The sequence below is a fragment of the Heterodontus francisci genome, chromosome 7, assembly GCF_036365525.1.
Source record: "Heterodontus francisci isolate sHetFra1 chromosome 7, sHetFra1.hap1, whole genome shotgun sequence".
In the NCBI taxonomy this organism is placed as follows: Eukaryota; Metazoa; Chordata; class Chondrichthyes; order Heterodontiformes; family Heterodontidae; genus Heterodontus; species Heterodontus francisci.
The window spans coordinates 66319444-66334047 of record NC_090377.1 but is presented as its reverse complement, the minus strand read 5'-3'; the positions used below and the strand labels follow the sequence as shown (position 1 = coordinate 66334047).

Genomic DNA, 14604 nt, shown 5'->3' with positions numbered 1-14604 from the left:
TTTGTAACAAATTTATAAATAAGGTTTTTGGTTTCAAACGAAGGTTCACTTTCAATCATGTTTAAAATGATAAACTGCAACATGTTCGTCAATTCAGCTACATCACATTATGTAGAGCAGGTTAAAGCATACTTTTCTTGAATTTCTTGCTTTGTTGCTTCTTCTACTGGCAGAGAAATAACCTCTACAGGTTCAGGCTCAGGCTGCTCAACAGCTAATGGTTGCTCCTTTTCATTATCATCAGTGGTTGTAACTTCATTCTCAATAACTTCCACTGGGGTAGTAGTTGTTGCTTCTTGAACAGAAGTTACAGTGGATACAGAAGCCTCCTTCACTCTGTTGAAATTATGAGATATAGATTAATATCTGTTAACTAATATTTAATTTGACTGCAGATACATATCTCTCAGTTCAACATAGAACGACATCTAAAGGTTGCTAAGATTGTTATTTTGCAATTACGGAACTTTTAATGACAAAATACCTACGAATAACTTCCCATCTTTGCTAAAGCTGCCACGTAACTGACCTCTAAACGTTGTATATGAGTAGTGTTATGAATGCTGGGCCTCGTAACATGATTATGTTTTAAAGATTGTGATTTTTAAAAGATCAAGACAGAGTCCACAAGATCAGGTGACCTCACATCCACTCTGCGAAAGGCAAAACAGAAGTCTTGGTTACCAGGACAACAGATAACACAGATCAAAGAAATGTGTTTGAAAAACAGAAACTGTAGGTTGTAAAACAAGGAGTCAGTAATTCGGAAGATGCAAATGTACCAGACAGCTGTTAACACCTGGGAACAATGGAAAGTCCAAGTGGCTCTGTGAAACCAGACCTGGACTCTGCATATTGAAACAGTACAATAAGCTATTGACTTTTGAGTCGTGATAAATTGAACAGACTTTCTGAAGGCAGACAGGCTGTAAAAGGGGAACTCAGCGGTTACAGCCTCACAGCAAACTGTTAAGAAAGGAAGACAACCAGCAGCAGCAGCTCAAGAGAGAGAGCGGGAACACCTGCACACGGAAGTCAGGTACAGCAAAAGATTGTGAAGACTTTAACCTGTTTTGAAAGCGGAAGCTTGCAGAGAAGACCAGCGGGATCACCAGGAAACACGTTATTCACAGTCATCCAGGTCTGAAGTGCTCAGAGAAGTGAGGGAAGAGGACATTGATTTTGAAAAAGTCTGGGAGATCAAACCCATTGCAACTAGTAGTATTTTGGGACTTTTAACCACAAAGGAGTTCATCATCTCAAAGGCCTGTATAACGTATAAGTGTGGTGTGAGGTTTTCAAGTATTTTAATAAGAAAATACCTTTGTAATTTGGGGTATCAGCTATTTAGGAAGTACTATTCAGTTATCTGGGGATTTCTTTTAGCTTAGTTGTTATAATAAAAGCCTTAAAACATGAAATTTTGTGTAATTCTTGAAATTGGTCTGGGGGCTCACATCTGGTCATTTTTCAGGTTAATGATCTCACTGAGGTCCAACAGAAGGCAAACCAAACATGCACCCAATTTCTTCATTCAACTACCTAGCTGAGATCAGGAACTCAACGAATGAGGAATTCTGAGTCTGAACACCTACCCCCTACACTATATGACCTAGCATGTAATCACAGAATTAAATACATTGTAGCGACATAAAATAACAAGTAGGAAAATGATATCCAAATTATAGTTTGAAGGCATTTTGAGAACATAAGATTTAGGAGCAGGAGCAGGCCATACAGCCCCTTCAGCCTGCTCCATCATTCAATAAGATCATGGCTGATCTTCTACATTCTACACAAGAGATTGCTCACTGTGGTCCACTCAATGCTCAAACATGTATAATTTCAGTAACTGAATAGTATCCTCTGACAGTGTCATCAAAAAGACGATCTCTTATGATCAAAGAAATTGGTGAATGAACATGTGTGTTAGGATTGCAGTGATAGGTTATGCACTAAAATGCTTTTTAGGCTTAGACATGTTGCACTTGATCAACTACAATTTCCTTCCACTGTACTAGGCTCCTGAAAAATTATCAGCAAGATTTTGGAAATTATTCATTACACTTTCAGATCACCCAATATGATCCATTTACCATATTAAAGTACATGTCAGAAAAGGTTAGCTGTCTTTCCTAGTTTCATTTAGAACAAATATTAAGATATCATTTTACTTGCATTGAATAAAGCACTTGAATATTTTCAAAGAAAGTCCTGCAAAAAAAGTGTACAATTGTGGTTTTGCATTTCATCCCATCCAACGGGAGCCCATCATTTACTGGAGTCTAATACTTTTAAATTTGGCAAATAAATGCACGATGGATGAAACTATTTAATGTAAACTTTTTAATGAGAGTTTTTAAATATCTCAACATTGCAGGAAAAATCATAACTGCCTAATCTGCACACTTTCAAAAAGCAGAAGCTTAAAAAATTAATTCCCAATAGCATTGATTTTAGAACACATTGAAAGGTTTGGAACATACCCATTTTCTTCCTCAGCTTTGATCATTTCTGTAGAAAAGTAAAAATAACATCTGACTGATTTACTTTTGAAAACGGTTGAACAAAGCATCAAAGTCTGCAAGATCATTTTCGCCATTAATTCATGCAGTATAAATTATGGTGCAGTATTTGACAATAAAAATAGCTTAAGGATGCAAATCACTGTCAGCTGTGCCTGCTTTATTAAACTATAGAAGCTTTTCTCAAACTGTAGGTACTTGTTACTGTTAACCAGAAAAACTTTCTTTGTAAATTTAATTGACTTTAACAAACTATTCAAAATTTAAAGTTCGCTCGTATGATATTACTAAAGCGTTTAAGTTTGGACACAACAGCAACAATAAAAATCTGAAATTTAGCATAAATCACAACTTTTTTTAAACAGTAAAACTAATAAATAGACATGACACTAAGATTTAATAAACTTCCCTAGCAATGTCTGAACCCTTACAGATATAACAGTTCAATAACAGAATTTTAATTGCATCTCACTAAGTACTCTTTCAGCTACTAATTATTCAAAAAAGTGAAAAATAATGTGCAGATCAAGAACGAGAAAGGATTTCAAATTCAGGGTTACAATTCTAGCTACTTTCACTCCAAAATTACAGCTTTCAATTGTTGTCCTTAGTCAAATTAATTGCTTCTAATACTAATTTATAACAAAAAAAACTCAAGCTTTAATTACAGAAAAATCATATGACAGCATCTTTTTTGGAGTTTAAAAAAAAATACATGACAGCAATCTGGAATAACAATTACAAAACTGCACAGATGATCATGTGTTAAGTTCTTGAATAAGGACACAAAGCCATAACTCATGATTCACAAATTCAAACAAGCAATGAAGAAATTTCCTAGTTCTAAAAAAACATGTTAGAGATTAGAAACTGGGAGCCTTTTAATCAGGAGAGAGCTCTCAATGGTTTACTTGAATCAGTAGCTTTCAAGAGTACTAGGCCAATCATACCAAAGTGCAAATGCAACATGATTAACAATATCACTGTTGTGTTTGCCAATGTTTTATTTTTTATAAAAAGTGCAATTTAACTGTAATTCTTATCTTTTTGTTTCAAGTAGTTTTAAAATGTGATGCAGTTTTCATAGAAACTATTAAACATTTTACCTTCCAGCTCTTCCAATTCTTTGGGCTTAGTCCATCGAGACTCTTTTGTTTGAGAATTATAATAATAGGGTTTCCCAGTGTCAGACTTGTATTCTTTCCAAGGACACTTGGATAACAATTGCTTAAAATAAAAGAGCATTCTTTCATTAATGTCTTAATTCATATGATGATCCATCACTTAATTTTACTGAACAAAGATCACCTCTTCACTCGGTGAACTGGACCAGTGATCCAGAGACATAAGTTCAAATCCCACCACAGCAGTTGGGGAATTTAAATTCAATTAATTAAATAAAAATCAAAAATAATAAGCTAGTATTAGTAATGATGACCATGATACTACGGGATTCTTGGAAAAAACATTCTGGTTCACTAATATCCTTTAGGGAAAAAAATTTACCATCTTTACTCAGTCTGCCTTATATGTGATTCCAGACCCACAGCAATGTGGTTGACTCTTAAACTGCCCTCTGAAATGGCCGAGCAAGCCACTCAGTTGTACACAAGGCAGCCCACCACCACTTCTTAAAGCAATTAGGGATGGGAAATAAATGCTGGCCCTGCTAGCAACACACACATCCCAGGAATGAAATATGTAAAATAATTCTGTACTACAAATTCAAACATTATTTTTATTTACCTGCTTAATAATTTGATGAAAATGAAGTTACATTATGAGGAATCCTGTAGAAAATTTGTACTGAAATTATGAACAAAAAACTCTTTCAAACTTCTCTCCCCAACCCCCATCCTTTAAAAAAAAAACTTAACAGGCCCATTCTCCCATTTAGATATATCCAAGACATTTCCTCAAACCTCTGCATGTGATTTCAGCTCATCTGGCTTCTCCCATGTGGACTGTTTTGTCTCAGAATTGTAGAAATAGGTCCTTCCATCTGGAGATTTGTGTTCAGTCCAAACAGACTTCTGAAAGGACAAGTTGTGATATTAAATTAATAAGTCATACAATAATAGAAATCCAAATAAACACCGTAAGAGGACTATATGTCAAGGAATAATACAGTTCAATTTTCTGTGGCGATTCGAAATTTGTATTTGGGAGAAATTGTTAAAATGGCTTGCATAGTGGACATTTACCTACACCAATAGTTAAATGCTAGAAATATTCAGCAGGTCAGGCAACATCTGTGAAAAGAAAACGAGATTAACGTTTCAGGTCAATTACCTTCCATCAGAACATGAGGTCATCAACCTAAAAAACATTAACTGCTTCTCTCTCCCTACTGATACTGCCTGACCTGCTGAGCATTTTCAGCATTTTCAGTTTTTATTTTAGATTTCAGTATCCACAGTCTTTTGCTTTCCTATTTACCTACACCACCCATTTTGTTTACATTAATACAGCTTTCACCTCAATGTTATTCGCAAGACCGAACAAGAGTGAAGTAAGGTGCATACTCCTTCACATCACTGTTTTTCCATGCTGCAGCTTGACCAAGAAATCTGCTGATGGAACAAGTTGGACAAAGACTTGGCAGTCATCCAAACAGCAACTCCCTTAAAGAAAGACAATAAAGAATTCTGGCAATTTTTCTACCTAGTTCTAGCCCTGGCTCAGTTGTATCATTCTCATCTGAGCTAGGTCATGGTTTCAAGCCTCTTCCTCTCAAGGCTTGAGCACATAATTTGACACTTCAGTATTGTACTGCACTGTAGGAGACATTAAAACACAGGTGGATACAAAATAAGTCATAATATTTTTCAGAGATGTAGGACAGTTCTCCTGATGTCCTGCCAATACTTATCCCATAATCAACATCATCAAAAACAGATGAACTGCTAATTGCTGGATCTTTATGCTGCGTTTGTCTACAACAGTGATTATACCTCAAAAGTAACTTATTGGCTGTACAGGGCTTTGGAATATCTGCAATTCATTAAAGGTATATGAATCTAAGTTATCGTTTCACCTAACAGCCAATTTCTGAGCCAAGTTGTAGTTTGACTAATTCAACTAAATATTAAAAAGCAGGCGAACACTTGTATTTCTTTTAATTCTTCAAGAAACCACGATTAAGTTTTGCACGGAATTTGGAAATACTGACTTAAGTTAGATTGATGTATTTACTCAAAATTCAAATATTTCACAGGTGGATACCTTTTTGGGCTGCTCTTCTCCAGAAGATTCATTAGTAGAAATTTGCTGAGCGCTAGAAACTGTAGGATTTGTAACCTGAAAAACATTAGTTCCTTAGGCTTTCCAATAAAAAAAAGGATTCTTTCAAAAAATACTCTTCATAGATTTGTGAATCCAGAAACAAAAACCCAACTTCTTTGAATAATGAGGGAAGGAGTGAAGTAGTAGGTTAAATTTGGTACTATACCAATCATCACAGGCTGTACATTTGGTCACAATTAGCCTATACTTCATAGACTATGGGCTGTATTTTACAGACCACCCCCCCCAACCCCACCCCCAATGCGGCGCCGGCCCGATATCATCAGCGGCGGCAAGGCCTCGTGGCGGCACGCCTGCCGCTTGGCAATGGGACCGCCATGTCAATATTTAAATTAATTAAAATCAATGAATTAGCGATATTGACGTTCCTGCCATCTGACCCGGTGCAATCTTCGTGCTGCTAGCCAACACTCCCGCGCCTTCGGATCCCCTTCCGGGGAACTGAGGTGGAACACTAGTGGGGAGAGGGGAGGAGGTAAGTTTCTCAATGCTGTGGGGTGGGGGGGCGGGGGGATGAGGGGGACAGAGAGCAGGGTCGAAGTAATATCATTGATGTAGGGGATGGTGGGAAGGGTTATAGTTTAAAGTTTATGCACTTTGGGGTGGGAAGGTCAGGTGGACAAGGTAACTGTTTTGGGGGGGGGGGGGGAGAAAGAGGGCAAGTAATTAATTCTATGGATATTCGGGGGGGGGGGGGGGGGTGGGAGAGGGACAAAATAAACGTTTTTAATTTTTTAAAAATTCGATGTCTCTAAGTTTCCGAATCCAACGTTGGGACTCAAAGCCCTTTAAAAATGGCGTCAGCCAGCGCCTGCACACAGGCAGTTGACGCCATTGCAGGGAACGGGCAGCCCACCACTCCCCATCATCGGGTGGGGGGGGGGGGGGGGGGGGAGGGGGGTGGCGGTCCACCCCAGCTATTGTTTTCGCCTGCCGCCGAATATAAATTTCAGCCCTTTATGTTTCAATTTTAGGTTGGACAAAATACTTTTGCGAATAAGGTAGAGAAAATTAAATCGCAAAGTTGGGAACATTAAAGCAACATTAGTAATTAACAGAGAAAAAGATTACTTCACAACATCCAACAAATGCTGTTTTCGAAGTATCTTTATGAACAAGACAATGGTGAATATATTTAACACAATTAATATTGTTAACAGGGAAATCTGAAAAGATGTAATATCCAAATGTAATATTTCCAAGTTCATGGATGACACAAAACTAGGTAGGAATGTGTGTTGTCAGGAAGATGTAAAGTGGCTTCAAGGGGATTTGGACAGGCTAAGTGAATGGGCAAGAACATGGCAGATGGAATATAATGTGGAAAAATGTGAGGTTATCCACTTTGATAGGAGGAACAGATGTGCAGACTATTTCCTAAATGGTAAGAGATTAGAAAGTGTAGATGTACAAAGGGACCTGAATGTCCTCGTCAATAAGACACTGAAAGCTAACATGCAGGTGCAGCAAGCAATTAGGATGGCTAATGATATATTAGCCTTTATCGCAAGAGGATTTGAGTACAGGAGTAGCAAAGTCTTGCTTCAGTTGTATAGAACCTTGGTTAGACCGCACCTGGAGTACTGTGTGTAGTTTTGGTCACCTTACCTTAGGAAAGATATTATTGCCATAGAAGGAGTGCAACAAAGGTTCACCAGACTTGTTCTCGGGATGACAGGACTGTCCTATGGAGAGAGATTGGGGAAACTGGGCCTGTATTCTCCAGAACTTCGAAGAATGAGAGGTGATCTCATTGGAACCTACAAAATACTTAAAGGGATAGACAGGGTAGATGCAGCTAAGCTGTTCCCTGGTTGGGAGTCTAGAACCACGGCACACAATTTCAAAATAAGGGGGAAGCCACTTAGGACCAAGATGAGGAGATATTTTTTACTCAGAGGGGTGTGAATCTTTGGAATTCTCTACCCGAGGGCTGTGGAAACTCAGTCATTGAGAATGTTTAAAGCAGAGATTGACAGATTTGTAAATACCAATGACGTAACGGGATATGGGGATAGTGTGGGAAAAAGACATTGAAGTGGACGATCAGCCATGATCATATTGAATGGCAGAGTGGGCTCGATGGTGTGAATGGCCTACTCCTGCTCCTATATTTCTCGGTATCAAAATGTCATGTTTTTAAGCCTCTTCAATAAGATTTTACTTTTACAAGATCTCCTGTAGTGTAAGTTAGCAAATACATCAAATTAGAAGGACACTCTACCCTATAAAGCATAGTACATATATATAACGGTACAGTGTGTAACTTGGAGTATCATTTTAAGATCAAAAGATTGCATTGTTATGCCTTCTTGGCGTCAAGTAAAAGCTGATTACTATGATGCCAATCCTCCAGTCAACCAATTGTCTAAAAAAAAAAGCAGTGAAATGACTGGAATTCATATGGCTGGCGCATCTCAAAATATATAATGCATATGATTAAAAATAAATGCCTTACAAAAAGCACAGAACTTGAGTATTGCTGAACATAGAAATATGTTGTTGAAGCTTTTCGTCGTGCACTCATCAGGACAATTTGCAAGAATACCAATGTAAGGGGAAAAAACTTCATACTGTATGAGAAGAGAGTGCTGATTGGTTGACAAGTGAACTCTGATTTGTCAAGGCATTACCATGGAGAATGCACCAGTTTACGGTGACTGACAGATAACTGCCAAGCTTTGTTTGAAATTTAAACCAGGTAGCTTGACTCTGAATGGTCAAGGCATTGCCCTGCATTCAGCGAGCGGAAAACAGCAAGAGCAGAGCCAGAGCATAAAGAGACCAGGAGAGAGAGAGCGAGAGTTCATTCAGCGAGCCCGCTTACCATCCAGGAGCAGTCCAGGCGGGCCGGAGTATTGAAAAAAAAAGTCAACAGTGACATCACAGGAAAGCTGCAAGTGGTTGGTGAGTAACAGCTGTCGGGGAATAACTCTAAATAGCTCGGTAAGTAACTAAAGTAAAGAGAAAAATCTACAGTTCTTTTTAATATAGTAGGTAGTTTTTTTTTGGGGGGGGGGCGAACCAAGGTACCTAGTGTAAATCTAATTTTTGGGTAATTTAAGGGAGTAAAAAGAGTGAAAAAAAAAGTGACGTCACAGGAAAACCGTAAGTTTATTAGTTGGTAAGTAACTGCTAATTTGAATTACCTATTCTAAGTTGATTTCAGATTAAAGGTGAATAGGAGAAATATTTTACAGATTAAAAACTAAAGAACAGTCGGAAATTTAAAAAACAAATTAAAATCTAATTAAATAAAATAAGAGATGCAGGGCCAGGCGACGTGTTGCACCTGCATGATGTGGGAGCTGATGGGCCCCATTGTGGTTCCTAGTGACAACATCTGTAGCAAGTGTTGATTGCTCGAGGAACTCCGGCTCAGAGTTGATGAGCTGGAGTCTGAGCTTCGGACACTGCGATACATCAGGGAGGGGCAGAATTACCTGGACGCTGTGTTTCAGGAGGCAGTCACACCCCTTAGATCAACTACCGTTAATTCGGCCAGTGGTCAGGGGCAGGAGGGTGTGACTATGAGTGAGGCAGGTAGAGGGATTCAGGAAGTAGTGTTGCAGGAACCTCAGCCATTGTCCTTGTCCAACAGGTTCGAGATTCTTGCTCCCTGTCTGGACGAGAGCAGAAACTATAGGGAGTATGAGCAAACTGACCACAGCACCATGGCACAGGGAGCCATTCAAGTGGGGAGAGAAGAGAAATGTAGTCGTAATCGGGGATGTTATAGTTAGGGGCATAGATACTGTTCTCTGTGGCCAGGATTGAGAGTCCCGAAGGCTCTGTTGCCTACCTGGTGCCAGGGTTCGGGATATCTCATCTGGGCTGCAGAGGAACTTTGAGTGGGAGGGGAAAGATCCAGTTGTCTTGGTCCACGTAGGTACCAACGATATAAGTAGAAGAGGTTAAAGGTTCTGCTGAGGGAATATGAGCAGCCAGGGGCTGAATTAAATAGCAGAACCACAAAGGTAATAATCTTCGGATTACTACCTGAGCCATGAGCAAATTGGCAAAGGATCAGTCAATAAGATTCAAGAGGTAAATGCGTGGCTCAAAGATTGGTGTGGGAGAAATGGGTTCGAATTCATGGGACATTGGCACCAGTACTGGGGAAGGAGGGAGCTGTTCCGATGGGACGGACTCCATCAGAGTCCTGGCAAATCGTATAACTAGGGCTGTAGATAGGGCTTTAAACTAAATAGTGGGGAGGAGGATTCAGTTGCATGGAAAAACAGGAAGTAAAAGGAGAAGGTAGTTTAGTTTAGTTTAGTTTAGAGATACAGCACTGAAACAGGCCCTTCGGCCCACCGAGTCTGTGCCGACCATCAACCACCCAGTTATACTAATCCTACACTAATCCCATATTCCTACCACATCCCCACGTGTCCCTATATTTCCCTACCACCGACCTATACTAGGGGCAATTTATAATGGCCAATTTACCTACCAACCTGCAAGTCTTTTGGCTTGTGGGAGGAAACCGGAGCACCCGGAGAAAACCCACGCAGACACAGGGAGAACTTGCAAACTCCACACAGGCAGTACCCAGAATTGAACCCAGGTCGCTGGAGCTGTGAGGCTGCGGTGCTAACCACTGCGCCACTGTAGGAGTGCAGGTTAGCGGTGAGGCTGATTGTTACCAAACTGCAAGAAGCATACTGGTTAAACCAGAAGAGAGAAATAATAAACAGGCGAATAAATTATCAGTGCTGAGGGACAGGTTAAGAGGTATAGCCCAAATAAGAGTTCTATATACAAATCCATGGAGTGTAAGAAATAAACTAGATGAACTGAAGGCGCAAATTCAAATGGAAAATGATGATGTGGTGGCCATTGCGGAAACGTGGCTGCAGGATGGTCGGGACTGGGAATTAAATATACCTGGTTATAAAGTTTACAGGAGGGACAAGGAAAATGGCAGAGGGGGTGGAGTAGCCTTACTGATAAGAAATAATATCACCTCATTGGTGAGGGAGGATATAATGATGGGAGTGCATCCAGTGGAGACCTTATGGGTGGAATTGAGGAACAGAAAAGGATCTAAAACTGTAATGGGTGTTGTGTATAGACCCCCTGGTAGCAGTTCTGAGGTGTTAGATTGTATAAATGCACAAATTAGGCAAGTGTGTAACAAAGGCAGAGTAGTATTAATGGGGGATTTTAGCATACACATAGATTGGGAGAGGCAGACTAGCACCTGTCAAAAAGGTAGCGAATTTCTGGAATGTGTCCGGGATAGTTTCCTACAGCAATATATCTAGATGTAACAAGGGGACAGGCAATATTAGATTTAGTTACGAGTAATGAGCCAAATTTGATTAGTAGCCGAACTGTGTGTGAACATTTATCAAATAGTGATCATAACATGATCGAATTCAAGGTAGTGTTTGAAAGTGAAAGGCACGAATCAGCTACTAGAATTTTAGACTTGGGTAAGGCTGACTTTACTGGGATGAGACAGAGACTGTCCACGGTAAACTGAGTAGATCTGTTAATGGGTCAAACGACTGAAGAACAGTGGAAAATATTTAAAGGAACATTTAACGAAATTCTTTTTTTGGGCCTCCTTATCTCGAGAGACAATGGATACGCGCCTGGAGGTGGTCAGTGGTTTGTGAAGCAGTGCCTGGAGTGGCTATAAAGGCCAATTCTGGAGTGACAGGCTCTTCCACAGGTGCTGCAGAGAAATTTGTTTGTTGGGGCTGTTGCACAGTTGGCTCTCCCCTTGCGCCTCTGTCTTTTTTCCTGCCAACTACTAAGTCTCTTCGACTCGCCACAATTTAGCCCTGTCTTTATGGCTGCCCGCCAGCTCTGGCGAATGCTGGCAACTGACTCCCACGACTTGTGATCAATGTCACACGATTTCATGTCGCGTTTGCAGACGTCTTTATAACGGAGACGTGGACGGCCGGTGGGTCTGATACCAGTGGCGAGCTCGCTGTACAATGTGTCTTTGGGGATCCTGCCATCTTCCATGCGGCTCACATGGCCAAGCCATCTCAAGCGCCGCTGACTCAGTAGTGTGTATAAGCTGGGGGTGTTGGCCGCTTCAAGGACTTCTGTGTTGGAGATATAGTCTTGCCACCTGATGCCAAGTATTCTCCGAAGGCAGCGAAGATGGAATGAATTGAGACGTCGCTCTTGGCTGGCATACGTTGTCCAGGCCTCGCTGCCGTAGAGCAAGGTACTGAGGACACAGGCCTGATACACTCGGACTTTTGTGTTCCGTGTCAGTGCGCCATTTTCCCACACTCTCTTGGCCAGTCTGGACATAGCAGTGGAAGCCTTACCCATGCGCTTGTTGATTTCTGCATCTAGAGACAGGTTACTGGTGATAGTTGAGCCTAGGTAGGTGAACTCTTGAACCACTTCCAGAGCGTGGTCGCCAATATTGATGGATGGAGCATTTCTGACATCCTGCCCCATGATGTTCGTTTTCTTGAGGCTGATGGTTAGGCCAAATTCATTGCAGGCAGATGCAAACCTGTCGATGAGACTCTGCAGGCATTCTTCAGTGTGAGATGTTAAAGCAGCATCGTCAGCAAAGAGGAGTTCTCTGATGAGGACTTTCCGTACTTTGGACTTCGCTCTTAGACAGGCAAGGTTGAACAACCTGCCCCCTGATCTTGTGTGGAGGAAAATTCCTTCTTCAGAGGATTTGAACGCATGTGAAAGCAGCAGGGAGAAGAAAATCCCAAAAAGTGTGGGTGCGAGAACACAGCCCTGTTTCACACCACTCAGGATAGGAAAGGGCTCTGATGAGGAGCCACCATGTTGAATTGTGCCTTTCATATTGTCATGGAATGAGGTGATGATACTTAGTAGCTTTGGTGGACATCCGATCTTTTCTAGTAGTCTGAAGAGACCACGTCTGCTGACGAGGTCAAAGGCTTTGGTGAGATCAATGAAAGCAATGTAGAGGGGCATCTGTTGTTCACGGCATTTCTCCTGTATCTGACGAAGGGAGAACAGCATGTCAATAGTCGATCTCTCTGCACGAAAGCCACACTGTGCCTCAGGGTAGACGCGCTCGGCCAGCTTCTGGAGCCTGTTCAGAGCGACTCGAGCAAAGACTTTCCCCACTATGCTGAGCAGGGAGATTCCACGGTAGTTGTTGCAGTCACCGCGGTCACCTTTGTTTTTATAGAGGGTGATGATGTTGGCATCGCGCATGTCCTGGGGTACTGCTCCCTCGTCCCAGCACAGGCATAGCAGTTCATGTAGTGCTGAGAGTATAGCAGGCTTGGCACTCTTGATTATTTCAGGGGTAATGCTGTCCTTCCCAGGGGCTTTTCCGCTGGCTAGGGAATCAATGGCATCACTGAGTTCCGATTTGGTTGGCTGTATGTCCAGCTCATCCATGACTGGTAGAGGCTGGGCTGCATTGAGGGCAGTCTCAGTGACAGCATTCTCCCTGGAGTACAGTTCTAGGTAGTGCTCAACCCAGCGGTCCATCTGTTTGCGTTGGTCAGTGATTATGTCCCCCGATTTAGATTTGAGGGGGGTGATCTTCTTGATGGTTGGCCCAAGAGCTCTCTTCATGCCATCATACATTCCTCTGATGTTTCCGGTGTCTGAGGCCAGCTGAATATGACTGCATAGGTGTTGCCAGTAGTCGTTTGCGCAACGCCTAGCTGTTCTTTGTGCAGTACTTCTGGCTGCTTTAAGTGCTGCGGATGTTAAATCGCTGGGGGCTTTCTTGTAGTTCAAAAGTGCAATGCGCTTAGCGGCTATGACAGGTTCCAGCTCTTCATTATGAGATTGAAACCAGTCTGCATTTCTCTTCGCACTTTTGCCGTAGGTGGTCAAAGCTGACTCATAGATGGCGTCTCTGATGTGGGCCCACTTGGTCTCAGCATCCCCTGTGGGAGTGTTTTGAAGGGCTGACACAAGTGAATTTAGAAATTTTTGTAACAGCTGTGGGTGAGAAATTCTGCTCGTGTTGATGCGCGGGTGGCCCTTCTGCTTGGAATGATGCAACTTCTTTGGTCTGAGTCTAACCTTGCTGCACACCAGGGAGTGGTCGGTGTCGCAGTCCGCACTGTGGAAGCTGCGTGTGGTTTGAACACTGTTTAAGGCGGCTCGCCTTGTGACAATGAGGTCTAGCTGGTGCCAACGACGTGATCTTGGGTGCCTCCATGAAACCTGGTGACAGGGTTTAGTGTGAAAGAACGAGTTGGTGATGCAGAGGTTATGATAGGTACACAACTCAAGCAGTCTCTGCCCGTTCTCATTCATCCTTCCAACGCCATAGCGCCCAAGGCAGGGGGGCCATGAGTCATGGTCGGCCCCAACCCTGGCATTAAAGTCCCCCAGCAGGAATAGATGTTCGGTGTTGGGGATGCTGCTAATGACGTTATGGAGTTGTTCATAGAACTGGTCTTTAGCTTCAGGTGCGGAGCAGAGTGTTGGAGCATAGATGCTGAGTAGGTGTACTGGACCAGAGGTGGTGAGCAGTCGGATGGACAGTATGCGTTCCGAGCCATTTGAGGGAGGCTCTATCATGCTGAGCAAGGAGTTTCTGATGGCGAAGCCCACTCCATGCTGTCTTGGTTCTTCAGGATCCCTGCCCTGCCAGAAGAAGGTGTAGTCTTGCTCTGCTAGAGAGCCACTCGCGGGGAGGCGAGTCTCCTGAAGTGCTGCAATGTCCACATTGAATCTACTGAGCTCGTTGTTAATGATGGCGGTCTTCCGAGAATCGTTGATTTGTGTAAGGTCTTCCGACAGGCCAGGACACATAGTTCTGACGTTCCAGCTTGCAAAG

At 42.0% G+C, this 14604-nt stretch overlaps 1 protein-coding gene across 3 annotated transcripts in view; it reads right to left on the bottom strand.

The window, feature by feature from the left end:
- The window catches only part of prpf40a (PRP40 pre-mRNA processing factor 40 homolog A), a 101037-nt gene that overhangs the window by 61990 nt on the left and 24443 nt on the right, over positions 1-14604 (bottom strand). For 2 of the 3 annotated variants that reach the window (XM_068035316.1, XM_068035317.1), the window contains 5 exons: positions 5751-5825; positions 4448-4558; positions 3632-3752; positions 2487-2514; positions 133-336 (listed from right to left, as the gene is read on the bottom strand). In XM_068035316.1, the coding sequence (XP_067891417.1) occupies positions 133-336; positions 2487-2514; positions 3632-3752; positions 4448-4558; positions 5751-5825 (539 nt within the window). The remainder of the gene's footprint in view (positions 1-132; positions 337-2486; positions 2515-3631; positions 3753-4447; positions 4559-5750; positions 5826-14604) is intronic. The other variant, XM_068035318.1, reaches the window with a different exon arrangement.